Source organism: Chlorocebus sabaeus, chromosome 21 (assembly GCF_047675955.1).
Source record: "Chlorocebus sabaeus isolate Y175 chromosome 21, mChlSab1.0.hap1, whole genome shotgun sequence".
NCBI classification, from domain to species: domain Eukaryota; kingdom Metazoa; phylum Chordata; class Mammalia; order Primates; family Cercopithecidae; genus Chlorocebus; species Chlorocebus sabaeus.
Window position 1 is genome coordinate 123,164,644 of NC_132924.1, and position 18,888 is coordinate 123,183,531.

General features: G+C 38.6%; 1 protein-coding gene across 1 annotated transcript; it reads left to right on the top strand.

Annotated features, from left to right (window-relative positions):
• Nucleotides 1–1,483: 1,483 nt before the first annotated feature.
• On the top strand, nt 1,484–18,316 carry GIMAP7 (GTPase, IMAP family member 7). Its single transcript, XM_007983436.3, has 2 exons — nt 1,484–1,612; nt 6,820–18,316. The coding sequence occupies exon 2, from the start codon at nt 6,861–6,863 to the stop codon at nt 7,737–7,739; it is 879 nt and encodes a 292-aa protein (XP_007981627.1). The 5' UTR covers nt 1,484–1,612; nt 6,820–6,860; the 3' UTR covers nt 7,740–18,316.
• Nucleotides 18,317–18,888: the final 572 nt, after the last annotated feature.

Here is an 18,888-nt window from a genome sequence, read left to right on the forward strand (position 1 = left end):
TTTAGAATTGTATCCACTAAAAGAAATGTTCAAGATCTAACCCCTAGTACCCTAGTACTTGAGAATGTGACCTTATTTGGAAACAGTCTTTGTGATGTAATCAAGTTAAGATGAGGTTTTGGGGCAAGCTCTTCTAATGCAATGACTTTTATCCTCAGAAAATGAGTGAAATTTGAATAGGCGCATGGGGAGAAAACCATGTAGCTGCGGAGGCAGAGATTGAAGGGATGCATCTACAAGTCAAAGAGTAGCAAGGATTGCCAGAAACCACTAGAAGCCAGAAAGAGGCAAGGAAGGATCCTCCCCTAGAGTCTTCAGAGAGAGTGTGGCCTTGTTGACACCTTGTGGCCTCAAGAACTGTGAGACAATAATTTTTTCTTGTTTTAAGCTACCAAGTTTGTGGTAATTTTTTACAGCAGTCCTGGAAACTAATACAGACTTGATATTGGGAGGTACCAGTGCCTGTTGCTTTATATAGCAAAAGAGTCTTTGTAGAGGTGATTAAATTAAGGCTTTCACAGTGAGGAGACTATCCTGGATTATCTAGGTGAGTTTAAATCTGAACACAAAGATCTTTCTAAGAGGGAAACAAGAAAGTCAAAGAAGGAAGGCAATGTGAAGATGGCAGCAGAGATTGGTGTGATGCAGCCACAAGCCAGAGAACACTAGTAGCATAGAGATGCTGGAAGAGGCCAGGAACAGATTCCCCCATGGAGTAATGTGTAATATGGGTTTTTAATTGTAGTCTTTCAGGAAGGCCTCAAGTTACTCATTCAAAAGTTAACAGCACTGAGGCTCAAAGGCAGAGTCTAAATCATTAGGAACCAAGGAAAAAAAGGAAGGTGAGGCCTGGAAAAATAATCTGCCCTTGACCACATAGTTTCTGTAGTTGCTTTTCATATAATTCTTCCAAGTTTGAAAATACGCATGACCTAACAAGTAAAGATGCACCCATGGAATAGATCCTACATCCCTTCCCTACCTTCCTCTCTACCCCACATCCTCCTACTCCAGTCTCAGGCAGAGATAGATTTTCCCGAATTTACCCAGTGGATGGTTCCAATCTGCTCTGGAGGTTTCTTGAGGTGAGAGGCATGTTCCCAAAGCTCTCGCAGTTGACCAGATATTCCGGTTGGCTCCATATTACACAATCAGTAAGAACCCCCAGCTCTACGCTTGGAAACAGCAAGGTATATGCCTGTCTCCCTTCTTCCCCAAATCACCCCTCAGCCTCCCACTCCACCCAGGGAAGACAATCAGATCCCATGCCTTGTTTTCTAGGCAATATTTGGGTCGTTTAATAAGGCTTTTTTGCACCCATCACTATAACCTGAAGCAAAAATTGTAGCTTTGGAAATGATGTTTACAGCAGGCCCATGGGCAAAAGGTTTCAACCGGCAAAATTGAAGCAATCACCAGATTGTGGATCACTATTTCTGTTTCTTTAAAGACAAACCTTTTTTTTTTTTTTTGTGGCTCCACCCAGTCTGAGCTTCCTGACTTAGAGGTTTTGGTGGGGGTGCAGGCACTTCTGCCTCACAGTCAAAGCAAAAGCAACAACTCAAGCAGCCTCCTTGGAGAAAATCTGAAAATTCAACTTGTTCAAGAGAAGGTGAGCCTGGCTGAGAAGAGGGCCTGGGGCTATCAGGCTGTGAAGGGCAGTGAGAACAGGGTGTGTGGGTGGAGTGGACTCTGCCCTTAGGAGGGACAAGGCACTGTGCCAGCAGCACTGCAGAGAAGGGACTGTGGGAGGGGTGAGTAGGAAGGGGAGTGAGGAGATTTATTTGCACTTGAAAACTCAACTTGTTCAAGAGAAGATGAGCCTGGCTGAGAAGAGGGCTTGGTGCTATTGGGCTGTGAAGGGCAGTGAGGACAGGGTGTGTGGGTGGAGTGGACTCTGCCCTGAGGAGGGACAGGGCACTGTGCTAGCAGCACTGCATAGAAGGTGTTGTGGGAGGGGTGAGAAGAAAGGGCAGTGAGGAGATGTGTTTGCGGAGTCTATGCATCTCATATGTAACAGGACATGCGTGGCTGCCTAGTGCACCCTCCACTCAGTGGCTGTTGTGGTAGACACAGAGTATTGCCTGATAACCTGCATAAGAAATTAAGGGCTCCTAAGGCAGATTTGTAGAGGTGACAGGCAATTTAGGGTCCACCTGTCTAAGTCCCTCTTCTTACTGAAAAAGAATCAGAATCCCAATTCAAGGGGTACCCAGAATCCTAACCCAGAATCCCAAATCCAAGGGGTACCCAGATCACTCATGGCAGAGGAACACTAGAATTCAGTCTGCTGACTTTTTCCAGCATTAAGCAGAGACAAGCTGTGTCCCTAACAGTGTAACTTGTGGGGCTGCTCCGCCATTCAATACAAAAAGAGTTGCTATAAAAGACCTTTATAGAAATCACTCTATGAAAGCCTAAGGACAACCCTGCAAGATTGGTTTTATTTTCCCTTTTTATAGCGGAGAGAACTAAATCTCAAGGAGCTTATGAAATTTTCTAGAACTGGTGGGTCTGGCCACAGTTTAAAACTGTCCACCTCTGTTGTAAATGCTTTTGTTACTTCTCAGCCTTTCTCTTAGCTGGAGGTCCTCTGGATCTTCCAAGAACCACTTGAGAAAGTTTTAAAGTGATTTTTCTGACTGTCTCTCTCACGTTTGGCTTCTCAATATGGGAGAGATGGAAAAGTCCATGAGAAATGCAGAGCGCTCCTCACGGTTCCCTTATCACAGGCTGGCTCCCAGCTCACTTTTTTGCAGAAAGTGTGGATCATCTCCTTTGCCCTCCACTGATCTATCTCTGATGCCATGTCAATGAAAATTTAGAATCATGGCCTGAGAACAACCAAGAACAGGCGGTAGAGTGCATGGTTAAGAGTGAGCATGGTAGAGTCAGACAGACTTTGAATCGAATGTCTTCTCTGCCCAATACCTATTAGCACAGTGACCAGAGGCATGTTTCCCAGAATTTTTGAGCCACACCAGCTTCCTCATTTAAAAAATTAGAATAATAAAATTAGTTTCACTGTAGAGTATTTTTGAAGAGTAAACGAGATATACAAAACATGTTTTATCAGGGTGTTCTGATATGCAGTATGTACTCGATAGTGGTTACACTATACATGGGTTCATTTTTTTATTTGAGGAAGATTTATACTTATTCAAAGGTAAAAATAATATAAGGAACTTCCTTGTACCTATACTACAATCTAACAGTTATCAATTTATGCCAGTCTTGTTCAACTATCTGCTCCTATTCTCAACTCTATCACAGATTATTTTGAAGCAAATGTCAGACATTACATCATTTTATCAGTAAATATTTGCATATGTGTCTCTGAAAGATAAAGACCATTTAAAAGCATTTCCACAATTTCATAAACAGGCTTCAAAAGACAATTATAAATTTTAATACTACCAGTTGTATTCAGATTTCCCTGAAGATCTCATAATTTTTAAAATCATTTGAGGTAGGATCTAAGTAAAATTCATACATTACAATTGTTTGACATCTCTTAAGTTTCACTTAATGTTGTGTTAAATTTCTTTGTTTAAGGAAGGGAAGGTCTTTTGTCCAACAGAACTGGACAGTATTCATACTGCTGAATGCATCCTAACAATGTCATTTAACATTCACTTCTAGCTCTAGTGTTTTCTGTGAATTTATATTAATGGGGAGGTTGGATCAGATTAAAGTTTGACTTTGTTTTTTTAGTGGGAATACTTCATAGATGCTATCCTAAACTTCCATTAGAAGGCACATAATATTTGAGTGTCTCTCTTTTTGTGATGTTAGCAGATGTTAATGATTGTCTAGAATGAATTTGTTTCATTAAAAGTTACCAAAAGATGATATTCTATCATTCTTTATTCATTTATTAGATGGAATAGTCCTATGCAAAGGAACTTTCATTCAGCGATTCTTTCACTTTTGTGAGATATAGTTAAAAGATGAGATGTATGAAAGACAAGATAAATGCTTCTTTCCCTTTAGTTGTCATTGTTCAGCATGATGAGTCACTTTCCTAGCATACTTCCAAGGGAGCAATTAACTTCTTTCAGGAACATGGTGTTGTTATAAACTACTGGATTTCAATATATTTGGTATATTTTAATCCATTGGAACAATCTTTATTAATGATGCTCAAATTGTTCCATCTTTGTCCAGTTGGAACCTCTTTAAGATAGCTTCCAAGTTCTTCTGATAAAACTAAGTAATTTTTTATAACATCCCTGCTTTCTAGTATGAAAGATGTTATAGGCTAAACTTGTATGTTTACTGGCCCAGACCTGCAATCAGTACTTTTTCCTAGTAGTCCTAATTTATTTTGTGGGAAATGCCATTTGAAGATCACAATCTGGGTGTTAAGTGCACTCATTGCTACTTGGCTGACCATGGTTTATGCCTTTTAGATGGACTTCAAAACAGTACACACACACACACACACACACACATAGTGAAATTATTAATGCTACATTTTCAAGCCTCTCAGGACAAATCTTTGTGTGGTTCAACCTTGACACAAAATACAATTAGGTTTATTTGTTCCATTTCTTTTAACTTTTACTGGTGTTTTAAAATATAATTTTTATTGTACAATTATGTAAACTATTGAAATGTTCTCAAGATCAAATTTGCAAAAACAAAGGATATTCAAAGAAGTCTAATGACCATTTTCTGTTCCTGTCCCTTGTACCTTGTTCCTCCCATCTTCATATAAATAATTCTTTCGTTTGCTTAGTTTTCAAATGATTCTGCCATTGCTTTTTCACATGCACATAAAAATTATTTATACATAAAACTAATATTCCTTCTTACTATATAAATGGTAGTAAAAGATACGTTATTTTCTTCACTTGGCTTTTTTCACTTAACAGTATATCCCAGAGATCTCTTCATACTGGTATATAGATCTATTTCTCATTCCTTTTTGCAGTTGGATAGTACTTTTCTGTATGAATATACCTTAGTTTATTCAACTGGTCCCCACTGATGGCCATCTGATAGGGTTTTGATCTTCTGCTATTACTAATAGTACTGCATGAATAACCACATGCATATATATCTTTCTGTATTTTTGTCAGTGCAGTGCTGGGATAAATCCTAAAATTGGGATTGATAATCAAAGAGTAAATGCATGTGTAATTTTCCAAGGTATTGCTACTTTCTCCTCTATAGGTGTTAGGTTATTTTCCCCTTCACACTAGTCATGCAGGAAATTACCTGTTTTCCCCATACCTTTACCACCAGATTATGCTGGGAAATGTGTGGATTTTTGCCATACCTATAGTTGAGAAAGAGTTATCTCTGAGAATTTTTTATTTTTTCTATGTTTTTAATTTATTTTTCTCTATTGTGAATGAACTTGGATATCTTTTTATGTATTCAAGGATAATTTGCATTTTTTCCTTGGCTGCGTATTTATATTTTGCCCTATTTTCTATCAAGTCATTGGTCTTTTGTTTCTTTACTTTTAGATATTCTTTGTACAATAAGAAAAGTAGCCGTCTTTGAGATAAATTGGAAAAAATGTTTTCCTAGTTTGATATTTGTGTTTTGTCTATAGTGTTGTATGGCTTACATAATTTTTTAGATTTTTGTGTAATCAAACTTACCAGTCTTTTCCTTATACTATTTTAAATCTTAGTTATTAACATCCTCTCCACTGCCAAGTAACAAAGAATTTACCCGTGTTTCTCTTATTATTTATATGGGATAGTTTTTTACATTTAAATTTCTGATCTATTTGGAATTTGTGTGACATTTTAAAGATAAAATTGCATTAAATTATATGGTGGTATAGTTATTTCAGTGTTGCTAATAAAAGTGTCCATCATCTTTCCCATTGGTATGAGGTGTTGCTTCACAGAATGTAAGTTAATGTAATTGAATTGAATATAAATGAATGTAAAATGAGCAATAGCCTATTTGTGAATTCTGTTTCTGTTTCATGGCCCATCTCTATTCACTCACCAATATCATACTGCTTTAATTATAGAGATTATAATGTTTAATTGTCTGGTAGAGCTAATCTTTCCCTGTTCTTCTTTTCCTTGATTGTCTAGGCTAACTTGCACTTTCCTTCATCCGAATGAACTTTATAATCAACTATTTTAGTTCCAGAAAAAAAATAAAGATGACAAAATTTAAAAATTATATTTATATAAAATCATGTTAAAGAAATATATATTTTTTCTGTTCTACAAACTACTTTAAACACGAATCCGTGTTAAATTTGGCCAAATATCTTTCCTGCATCTAGTTAATTTTCTTCTTAACCTATTAATGGGATGTGTTGTAATAATCAGCATTCTCATATTTGACCCACCATAGTATTTCTGAAATAAATCACACTTAATCACAGTCTATTATTTATTAGAGTCTAATAATTTATTTAGGATTTTTATATTAATATTCACAAATGAGACACATCTGTAGTTTTCTTTATTGATGAAATATTTGTCAGCCTTTGGAATCAATATACTTGCTTCATAGAAAAAAATGTAACTTTTTCCTTCTTTTCATATGGCCAGGAGCAGTTTTAGGTAGCTTTGAGATGATCAGATCTTAAAAGGTTTAATAGAATCCCCCTGTGAAACCATCTGTACCTGGTACTACTTTGTGAGGAAACTCTTTAACTGCTTTCTCTATTATTTCTTCCATATTAATCGGACTATTTCATCCTTCTGTCTTTACTGGGATTAATATGGATAATAGGATGTTACAAATTTTCAGGAAGAAAGAGAAAGCAGAAAAGAAGGTTGGGAATGGATTCCACTTAACAAAACCGGCTTTTTTTCCTATCTTCCCTTCTTTAAGGTCTTGTAGGTGCCTAAGTTCCAGAGCCTCCTGACGTGAGCATGGCTGAGAGAGAGGACCCCTCTCTGAGGATCGTTCTGGTAGGGAAAACTGGAAGTGGGAAAAGTGCAGCAGCGAACACCATCCTTGGAAAGGAAATCTTTGAGTCTAGAATTGCTGCCCAAGCTGTTACCAAGATCTGTCAAAAAGCATCCCGGGAATGGCAGGGGAGACACCTTCTTGTTGTTGACACTCCAGGGCTCTTTGACACCAAGGAGAGGCTGGAAACCACCTGTAGGGAAATCAGCCGCTGCGTCATCTCCTCCTGCCCAGGGCCCCATGCTATTGTCCTGGTTCTGCAGCTGGGCCGCTACACAGACGAAGAGCAGAAAACTGTTGCATTGATCAAGGCTGTCTTTGGGAAGCCAGCCATGAAGCACATGGTCATCTTGTTCACTCGCAAAGAAGAGTTGGTGGGCCAGAGCTTGAGTGACTTCATAGCAGATGCGGATGTGAACCTAAAAAGCATCGTCCAGGAGTGCGGGAACCGCTGCTGTGCCTTTAGCAACAGCAGCCAAACCAGTGAGGCAGAGAAGGAAGGTCAAGTGCAGGAGCTGGTGGAGCTGATAGAGAAAATGGTGCAGTGCAACCAAGGGGCCTACTTTTCTGACGCCATATACAAGGACACAGAGGAAAGGCTGAAACAACGGGAAGAGATTTTGAGGAAAATCTACACTGATCAATTAAAGAAAGAAATTAAACTAGTAAAAGAGGATGAGCATAAATCAGAGGCAGAAAAGGAGGAAAAAATAAAATTATTAAAAATAAAATATGATGAAACAATAAAAAATATAAGGGAAGAAGCTGAAAAAAATATATTTGCAGATGTTTTAAATAGGATTTTGCAGATGATTTCAAAAATATGGCATTTCTTTTGGTAGTAATGTAAGTTTTATTCTTCTTAATTTACTATGATTTGTTAATGTGATGAATTGTATTTTGCAAGATAGTTACAGAAATACCTACCTCCCTTTAGCTTTATTAAGGTATCATTGATAAATAAAAATTAAATATGTTTAATGTGTATAATGTGATTTTTAATAGATATGTGTATATATACACATACACATTGTGAAATAATTAAATCAAGGTAATTAACACATCTAGCACCTCTCAGTTACTATTTTCTTTGGTATGGTGAGAACATTTAAGGTCTACTCGCTTAGCAGATTGCAAAAATGCACTACAGTATTATTAAGTATAGTTGTCATGCTGTATGTTAGATCTCCAGAGGTTATTCATCCTGCATAACTAAAGTTTTGTACCCTTTGACGAACATTTCCCCATTTCCCCCAACACCCAGCCCCTGGCAACCAACATTCTATTCTTTGCTTCTGTGCATTCTACTTTATCAAATTCCACATGGAAGTGAGATCAAGCAGTGCTTGTCTTTCTGTGCTTAGCTTACTTTACTTAGCATACTGTCCTCTGGGTTCATTGATATTGTTGCAAATGACACGATTTACTTCTTTTTCAAGGCTGAATAATGTTCCATTGTTAATGGAATGTTAATAGTGCACCACATTTTCTTTATCCATTCATCTGTCTGTGGACGCACTTGGGTTATTTCTATATCTTGGCTATTGTGAATAATGTTGCAGTGAGCCTGGGAGTGCAGATATTTCTATACTAATGCTCATTGCAGCATTATTCACGATGGATAAAGATATATTTCAGTGGAATATATATACATAATATAGATGTATATTATATATATATAGTTGTTTATAAGCCACCTAGTTCATGATATTTTTATAGCAGCCCGAATGGACTAATACCTAAAGGAAATGAAATATATCTTTATCCACTGGAATATATATATTCAGTGGAATATATATTCAGGGGTCTCTCTTCAGCCTCTTTTATGAGGGCATTAATTTCATTTCTGGAGGCTCTGACCCGATGACCTAATCGCTTCCCTAGGGCCTACCTCCTTATACCATCACATTGGGAGTGAGGATTTCAACATATGAATTTTGGGGGGATGTAATCATTTAGACCATAACATTCTGTTCCTGGCTCCCCAAAATGTATGCCCTTATCACATGCAAAATACATTACTTTCATCCCAGTAGCCTCAACAATCTTGTTTCAGGATCAATTTTCACATGTAACTCCAAAGTCTCATCTAATTATCATCTAAATCAGATATGGGTGAGACTTAAGGTCTAATTCATTCTGAGGCAAATTGCTTTCCAGTTGTGAATCAGTGAAATCAAGTAAATCATGAGCCTCAAACATATGATGGTGGGACAGGCATAAGATAGACATTCTCATTCTGAAAGGGAAAATTAAAAATGAATAAAGGAGTGACAGTTACCACGCAAGTCCAAAACCCTAAGACTCAAGAATAATCTTTTTTGGTTTGATGCTCTCAAGGCCCACTGATATGGAGGTCCTGCCTTTTGGACCCTTTGTGGTAGTAGTCCAGCTTCCAAAGCTTTGCCTGTCCCCACAGCTTTGCTGAGCTCAGCACACACCACACCAGAGCCTGCCAGAGCAGCACCTAGGGGAGCCGAGCAGCATGGCAACAGAGTGTGGGGAGCAGAGTCCACAATGTGAGGTAACTCTGGGCAGCAGCGGCCCCTCCTTTGAAATTGTTCTGATCCCACGGGCCCTAGCATTCTGTGACGGCAGTCAGCCCTACTGATTTCTGAAATGCCTTTGGGGTCATTTTTCCATTGTCCTGGACAATAGGTCCTCGCTTGGGTTTAGATGGCTCACTGCCTTGGTCAATAGCACATGACTTCCATTGAGATGGCTGATCCATACTAATTTTCTTTATCAAATGATCAATAGGCCACATCATTTTCTCTTCTGATAAAGCTTTCTTATCTTTTTTCCAATATGGACAGACTAAGAATTTTCTAAATGTTTCAATTCTACTTCCCTTTAACTAACAAATCCATTTTCATTTCTCTCTTCTCACATTTTACTATAGGCAGTGAAGAGAAGCCACACTGTACCTTCAACGCTTTGCTTATAAATTTCCTCAGCCAGATACCCAATTTCATTACTCACAAATTCTACCTTCCACAAAATACTGGAAAAAGAACACAACACAGCCAAGTTATTTGCCACTTTATGATAAAGAGTTCTGTTCTTCCATTGTCCAAACAACACATTCTTCATTTATCTCTGGTGAGATCTCATCAGAATGGTCTTTACCAGCCATATTTCTACCAATAACCTAAGTTATTGGTATATCCACTTAGGTATTCACTAAGAAAACCGAGGCTTTCTGAACTTTAGCAGAATCATCCTTAATGGTCCATTCATAGCAATGCAGGCTTTTTCTAGCACAAACCTCTCACTTCCAGCTTATACTTATCACCCAGTTCCAAAACTGTTTGCATATTTTAGGTATTTATTACAGCAGCACCTTCAGTTCTTGGTACCAATTTTCTCTTTTAGTTTGGACCGCTATTACAAAATACTATAAGTTGCATGGCTTATAAGCAACAGAAATTTATTTCCTACAGTTCTGGGGGTTGAGAAGTCCAAAGCACTGGCAGATTCAGTGTCTAGTGAAGGCCCACTTCCTCACAGACATCTATCTTTTCACTCTAACCTCACATGGTGAAAGGGACAAGGGTTTTCTCTTGAGCCTCTTTTATTTTTGTTTTTAAACTTCCTATTGAGCCTCTTTTATAAGGGCACTAATCACATTTATGAGGTCACTACCCCTATGACCTAGTCACATTCCAAGAGCCCCACCTCCTGTTATCATCACATTAAGCATGAAGATTTATCATCACATTAAACACATCAATTTTGTGGGAACATAAACAATCAGAATATAACAGATATATACCCAGGAACTTGATGGATTATATGATAGTTCTTATTTTTAATTTTTTTGGGGAACTTCCATCCTGTTTTCCATAATGGCTGTACCAATTTACATTCCCACCAACAGTGTACAAGAGTTACTTTTTCTCCACATTCTTGCCAACACTTGATATCTTTTGTCTTTTTGATAATATATAGGTATGAGATAATATCTCATTGTGGTTTTGATTTGCCTTTCACTGGCGATTACTGATGTTGTGCATTTTTTCATGCCCTTGTCATAAAGAAACCTGTATGTCTTATTTTGAGAAATGTCTGTTCAGGTCCTTTACCTATTTTTTAATCGGGCTATTTGTTTAATTGCTCTTGAGTTATTTAAGTTCCTTGTGTATTTTGGATATTAACCCCTTGTGAGATGTATGATTTACAAATATTTTCTCCTATTCCATAGGTTGTCTCTTCACACTATTGATCGCATCTTTTGCTATGCAGGATATGTTTTGTTTGAGGTAACCATGTTTGTCTATTTTTGCTTTTGTGGCCTATGCTTTTGGTGTCATAAAAAATCATCACCCAGATCAAGATTTTCCCTGTGTTTCTTCTAGTAGTTTACAGTTTTAGGCCTAACATGTAACTATTTAATCCATTTTGAGTTGATTTTTTTTTAAGATAAGGGCCCAATTTCATTCTTCTGCATGTGGATATCCAGTTTTCCCAACACCGTTATTGAAGAAACTATCCTTTTCTCTTTGTATGTTCTGTGTTCAACTGACCATAAATGTGTAGCCTTATTTCTGGGTTTATTATTCTGTTCATTGGTCTTTATGTCCATTTCTACGCTAGTAGCATATTTTTTTATTACTATAGCTTTGTTTTAATTATAACAGTATGTTTTGATTGCCACAGCTTTGTTTTGGTTACTATATTTTGAAATTAAGTAGTGTGAAGGCCCCAGCTTTGTTCTTTTTGTTGAAGATCACTTTGGCTACTTAGGGTCTTTTGTGGTTCCATATAGATTTTAGATTTTTTTAAACTCTTGTGAAAAATGGCATTAGAATTTTGACAGAATTTCATGGACTATATAGATTGCTTTGGGTAGTAAAGACATTTTAACAATATCACTTTAATCCATAAACATCACTCTCTCTCTCTCTCTCTCTCTCTCTCTATATATATATATATATATATATATTTATTTGTATTTATTTGTGTCATCTTCAATTTCTTTTATCAACGTTTTATAGTTTTCAGTGGATAGGTCTTTTGTCTCCTTGGTTAAATTTATTCGTGAGTATTTTAGGGGTAGCTATTGTAAATAAGATTGTTTCTTTAATTTCTTTTTTGTATAGTGAATTGTTAGTAGGTAGAAATACAACTGATTTCTGTATTTTTTTTCAAGTGGAGTCTTTAGTTATCTATGTATAACATCATGTCATCTGTAAACAGAGGTTATTTTATGTCTTTCTTTCCAATTTGGATATCTTTTATCTGTATTTCTTGCCTAATTGCCCTGGCTAGAACTTCCCACCGTGTTAGAAGTGGCAAGAGTGAGCATTCTTGTCTTGTTCCTGATCGTTGAAGAAATGCTTTCAGCTTTTCAACATTGAGTGTGGTGTTACCTGTGGGCTTGTCATATAAGGCCTTTATTGTGTTGAGGTACATTTTTTCTTTCTTTTTTCAACTTTTATTTTAGGTTCAGGGATACATGTGAAAGTTTGTTACATAGGTAAACTACCATTTCTAGGTAAATTAAACTAGATTACTTCATCACCCAGGTATTAAGCCCAGTACCCAATAGTGATCTTTTCTGCACCTCTCCCTACTCCCACTATTCACCCTAAAGTAGATCCCAGTGTCTGTTGTTTCCTTCTTTGCATTCATAAGTTCTTATCATTTAGCTTCCCCTTATAAATGAGAACATGCGGTTTTTGGTTTTCTGTTCCTGCATTAGTTTGCTAAGGATTAACAGCCTCCAGCTCCATCCATGTTCCCAGAAAAGGCAAAACTTTATTCTTTTTGTGGCTGCATAGTATTCCATAGTGTATATGTACCATATTTTCTTTATCAAATCTGTCATTGATGGGTATTTAGGTTGATTCCATGTCTTTGCTATTGTAAATAGAGCTGCAGTGAATATTCATGTGCATGTGTCTTTATGGTAGAATGATTTATATGCCTCTGGGTATATACCAAGTAATGAGATTGCTGGGTTGAATGGTAGTTCTGCTTTTAGCTCTTTGAGAAATTGCCATACTGCTTTCCACAGTGATTGAACTAATTTACACTCCCACCAACAGCATATAAGCATTCCCTTTTCTCTGCAACTTCACCAGCATGCTATTTTTCTGGCTTTTTAATAATAGCTATCTTGACCGGTATGAGATAATATCTCTTTGTGGTTTTCATTTGCATTTCTCTAATGATCAGTGATGTTGAGCTTTTTTTCATATGCTTGTTGGCTGCATATATGCCTTCTTTTGGAAAGTGTCTGTTCATGTCCTTTGCCCACTTTTTAATGGGGTAGTTTTTTATTTCTTGTACATTTGTTTAAGTTCTTTATACATGCTGGATATTAAACCTTTGTTGGATGCATAGTTTGCAAAAATGTGTCTGATTCTGTAGGTTATCTGTGACTCTGTCGATATTTCTTTTGCTGTGCAGAAACTCTGATTTAGATAACTGTTTGTCAATTTTTGCTTTTGTTGTGATTGCTTTTGGTGTCTTGGTCATGAAATGTTTGCCCATTCCTATGTTGAGAATGGTATTGCCTAGTTGTCTTCCAGGGTGTTCATACTTCTGGGTTTTCCATTTAAGTCTTTAATCCATCTTGAGTTGATTTTTATATATTGTGTAAGGAAAGGGTCCAGTTTCAACGGTTTCAATCTTCCACACATGGCTAGCCAGTTATCCCAGCACCACTTATTAAATAGGGAGTCTTTTCTCCATTTCTTGTTTTTGTCAGCTTTGTTGAAGATCAGATGGTCGTAGATGTGTGACCTTATTTCTAGTCTCTCTAATCTGTTCCATTTATCTATGTACCTGTTTTTTTTTTTTTTTTTTTTTTTTTTTTTTTTTTTTTTTTTTTTTTTTTTTACCAGTACTATGCTGTTTTGGATATTGTATCTCTGTAGTATAGTTTGAAGTGAGTAATGTGATGCCTCCAGCTTTGTTCTTTTTGCTTAGGATTGCTTTTGCTATTTGGGCTCTTTTTTGGCTCTATATCAATTTTAAAATAGCCTTTTTTCTAGTTCTATGGAGAATGTTGTTGGTAGTCTGATAGCAATAGAATTTAATCTGTATATTGCTTTGGGCAGTATGGCCATTTAAACAATATTAATTCTTCATCTTCATGAGCATGGAATGTTTTTCCATTTGTTTGTGTCTTTTCTGATTTCTTTGAGCAGTGTTTTGTAATTCTCAGTGTAGAGATCTTTTACCTCCCTGGTTAGCTGTATTCCTAGGTATTTTATTCTTTTTATGGCAATTGTGAATGGGATTACGTTTCTGACTTGACTCTTGGTTTGGATCTTGTTGGTGTATAGGAATGCTAGTGATTTTTGTACATTGATTTTTGTATCCCGTAGCTTTGCTGAAGTTGTTTATCAGCTCAAAGAGATTTTGGCCCATGACCATAGGGTTTTCTAGATATAGAATCATGTTGTCTGCAAACAGACATAGTTTGACTTCCTCTCTTCCTATTTAGATGTTCTTTATTTCTTTCTCTTATCTTATTGCTCTGGCCAGTACTTCATCCTATGTTGAATAGAAGTGGCAAGAGAGGGCGTCCTTGTCTTGTGCTTGTTTTCCAGAGGATTTGCTTCCAACTTTTGCCAATTCAGCAATGTTAGCTGTGGGTTTGTCATAGATGGCTCTTACTATTTTAATGTGTGTTCCTTCAATACCTAGTTGATTGAGAATTTTTAACATGAAAGAATGTTGCATTTTGCCAAAGCACTTTCTGTGTCTATTAATCATATGGTTTTTGTCTTTAGTTCTGTTCATGTGATGAATCACATTTATTGATTTGTGTCTATGGAACCAACCTTGCAACCCAGGAATAAAGCCTAATTGACCATGGTGGAATAGCTTTTTTTTTCACGGATGATAGGATTTTTTAAAAAATTATTATACTTTAAGTTCTAGGGTACATGTGCACAACGTGCAGGTTTGTTACATATATATATACATGTGCCATGTTGGTGTGCTGCACCCATTAACTCACCATTTAGATTAGGTATATCTCCTAATGCTATCCCTGCCCCCTACCCCCTCCCCATTATAGGACCTGGTGTGTGATGCTCCCCTTCCTGTGTCCAAGTGATCTCATTGTTCAATTCCCACCTATGAGTGAGAACATGTGGTATTTGGTTTTCTGTTCTTGCGATAGTTTGCTGAGAATGATGGTTTCCAGCTGCATCCATGTCCCTACAAAGGACATAAACTCATCCTTTTTTATGGCTGCATAGTATTCCATGGTGTATATGTGCCACATTTTCTTCATCCAATCTGTCAGTGATGGACATTTGGGTTGATTCCAAGTCTTTGCTATTGTGAATAGTGCCACAATAAACATACATGTGCATGTGTCTTTAGAGCAGTATGACTTATAATCCTTTGGGTATATCCCCAGTAATGGGATGGCTGGGTCAAATAGTATTTCTAGTTCTAGATCCTTGAGGAATCGCCACACTGTTTTGCACAATGGTTGAACTAGTTTACAGTCCCACTAACAGTGTAAAAGTGTTCCTATTTCCAGTCTTCAAGTTCTGAGATTCTTTCCTCAGCTTGATTTATTCTGCTGTTAATACTTGTGATATTATTGTATTATGTTATTCAGCTCTGTCAGATGCATTGGTTCTTTTTTATACTGGTTTTTTTGTCCTTCAGCTCCTGTATTGCTTTATTGTGATTCTTATTTTCCTTGCATTGAGTTTTGCCATCCTTCTGAATCTCGAAGATTTTTGTTTCTATCCATATTTTGTACTCTATTTCTGTCATTCCAGCCGTTTCAGCCTGGTTAAGAACTCTTGTTGGATAACTGGTGTGCCATTTGGAGGACATACGACAATCTGGCCACTTGAGTTATTGGAGTTCTTGCGTTGGTTCTTTCTCATCTCTGCATGTTGGTGTTCCTTTAACTGCAGTGTAGATTGAATACATCAATAGACTTCTTTTTCTGGATGTTTTCACAGGGCCAAGTCTTTGTGCAGGGTCTTTGTTTGAAGCTGACTTCTTGTCTCTGGTTTCAGAGGAGGGTATGTTAGTGGGGTATTTTTGGTGTTGAAGGTTTAGGGTGTGATCCAGCAGGTGGCACTTGTGTTTGTTGGTCAGTTTGTAGACTCTTGCTTGGTTGTGTGGCTCCCCTATGTTTCCTCACATTTGTGGCCATGTTCCCTCTCAATGCTCTGAAAGTATTGGTTTCTCTCTCCTTTGAGTGCTGGCTGTAGATCGTGACTTGGTGCTCCTGGGCTTCCCACTGCAGCTCTGGGGTGATCTCAGTGTTGATGTTCCTTCCTCAAATTGGAGGCAGAAAGGAAGGACCTTAGTAGTGGTTGTGGACAAGGGTCTTTTGCTTGTCTCCCAGGGGCCCCACCCCAGAAAGATGCAGGTCAGCAGCTGCTCAGTGCAATTTAGCCCAAGATGGAGGGTCTGTGCTGGTGGGCCCAAGCCGGGGATTCCCTGTCTGGTGATGAGCAATGGGGGGTGTGGGGGACCCATGGAAAATTGACTGGCTTCCTCTTCTTGGGTCAAATGTAGCTTGTTGGAGGTGTGTATAAGGCACTTAGGGTCTTTGCTCCTATGTTAGTCCAAGGGTGGCAAAGGCAGTTCCACTGCAGAGGCAGGGGCAGAGAGGTTTTCAGTTGCCCTGGAAGGTTCTGTCCAGGGAGTTGCTGAGTTGCTATTGGCTTGATAGCTCTGGTGGTGGGTGTCTGGAGGCCAAGCCTGGAGGACCTATCTGGTAAGGAGATACGGGAATGGGCACCCACATAACAGTCTGGCCACTTTTCCATAGGGCTTCTGTGGTATGCTAGCGGCCCACTCCAGTCCCTAGTCACCTCGGATTTTCCAATGCCTGGAGGTATCACCAGTGAAGGCTGTTAAATAGCAAATATGGCAACGTGCCCCTCCCTCTGGGAGCTTCATTCCAGGGAGGTGCAGGCCTGTTGCTAGCCTGAACACACCTGTAGGAGGTGGTCTGAGACCCTGATAGAAAGGCCCCACTCAATGAGGAGAAATGTGATTGGGGACCCACTTTAAAAAGCAGTCTGGCCATCATTTCATAGAGCAGCTAAGCTGTGCTTGGGATCCACTTCAGTTCCCCATTGCCTCGGACACCCCAAAGCCTAAATGTTGGAGTAGCTAAGTTGCCCAAACAGCAAGGATGGTGGCCCACCCTTCATGCTGAGAGCTTCATCCCAATGTATTAAAATCTCTGTTGGCTGGAGAACACTAATGGGGGTGGCTGGAGGCCCTGGTTGGGAAGTCCTACTCAGGGAAGAGTAATGGGATTGGGCACCCACTTAAAGCAGCAGTTTGGCCACGTTTTGTTAGAGCAGCTATGCTGTTATTGGTGGGTCCCTTCTGCCTGTGGTCAGCCAAGACTCTCCAAATTCTGAAGGCTTGGTTGGGGGCTAAGTAGCTCAAACAACAAAGATGAAAGATGGTGGCCTGCCCCTTCTCCTGGGAACTCCATCACTGGGAAGGGCAATGCTGCCACCAGTGGCTGGCTGGAACTCCAAGCTAATGGGTCTTATCCTGTGAGGTGCCATGGAAGTGGGGTCTGCAGGCTGTCACTGCTCAGTCCCCTGGATTCAGCCTCTTTCCTAAGGGTATGTGCAGGGATCTAACCTCCCACTTTGCTGGAGTTGCAGCTACTTTTGCCAGAAATCCTGAGTAGCTAAGGTTCTCAGGACTCCATGCATGCCTGAGCAGCTGCTCTGCTGAGACTCCACAGCTCTGTTTGTCCACAAAAGACCCCAGTGGAGTGGGTTCACAAGAAGATCTCCTGGCTCATGGGTTGCAAAAATTTGTGGGAGAAGTGTGGGTTCCTGAGATCGCACATGCAATCACTGCTTCCCTGGGTGGGGGAGATTCCCCTGGCTCTGTGTTGCTCCTGTGTGGGCCGTCATGCTGTCTTGCTTTTCTTCATTCTCCAGGGTCAAATTATTTCCTTGATTAGATGCAATGCAAGTACCTGATGTTTCACTTTGAGGTGCTGTATTTACTTGTTCTTTTTGTTCCTCTCCATCAGAGCCATGCATACTAATTGTTTCTAGTTGGCCATCTTGGCCACCATAAAGGTACATTCTTTCTATACTTAATTAGTTGAGCATTTTTGTCATGAAAGGATACTGAATTTTGTCTAGTGCTTTCTTTGCATCTATTGAGATGATCATATGATTTTTATCCATTATTTTGTTAATATAGTGTGTCACACTTATTTATTTGCATATGTTGAGCCATTTTTGCATTCTAGGGATAAATCCCACTTGCTCAAAGTGTATAATCTTTTTAATGTGCTGTTGAATTCAGTATGCTTGTATTTTATTGAAGAGTTTTACATCTATGTTCATCAGAGATATTGGCCTCTAATTTTCTTTGCTTGTAGTGTCCTCTGGTTTTGTTATTAGGGTAATTGTGGCCTCATAAAATGAGTTTGAAACTATTCCTTTTCCTTCAATTTTTCAGAAAAGTTTGAGTGGAATTGGCATTACATTCATTTTGCTATAAGTGTTTGTTAAAATTCACCAGTGGAGCCTTCATGTCTTGAGTTTTTCTTTGTTAGGTGGGGATTTAATCTCCTTACTTGTCATTGATGTATTAAGATTTTCTATTTCTTGGTGATTCAATCTTGATAGGTTGTATATGCCTATGAATTTACTAATTTTATCTAGGCTATCAAATTTATTGGTCTATAAGTATTATAACAATTTCTTATGGTCCTGTGTATACCTGCAGTGTCAGTTGTAATGTTTCTGCTTTTATTTATAATATTATATAGTTCAGTCTTTTTTCTTAGTTAGTATAACTAAAGGTGTTTCTATGGCTCCAGACTCCAGGTCTTTCCCATTGTCAGGTGGCCTTTTATAGCCCCAGGCTCTAGGGCCACCTTGCAGACACAGGTCCTAGGCCAACCCTAGCAATAGGTCTGCCCTCATAGCCTCAGGCTCCAGGTCTGCTCCAGCACCAGGCCATCCTCACAAAGCCCCAGGCTTCAGGCTTGTCCCACAGCCTCAG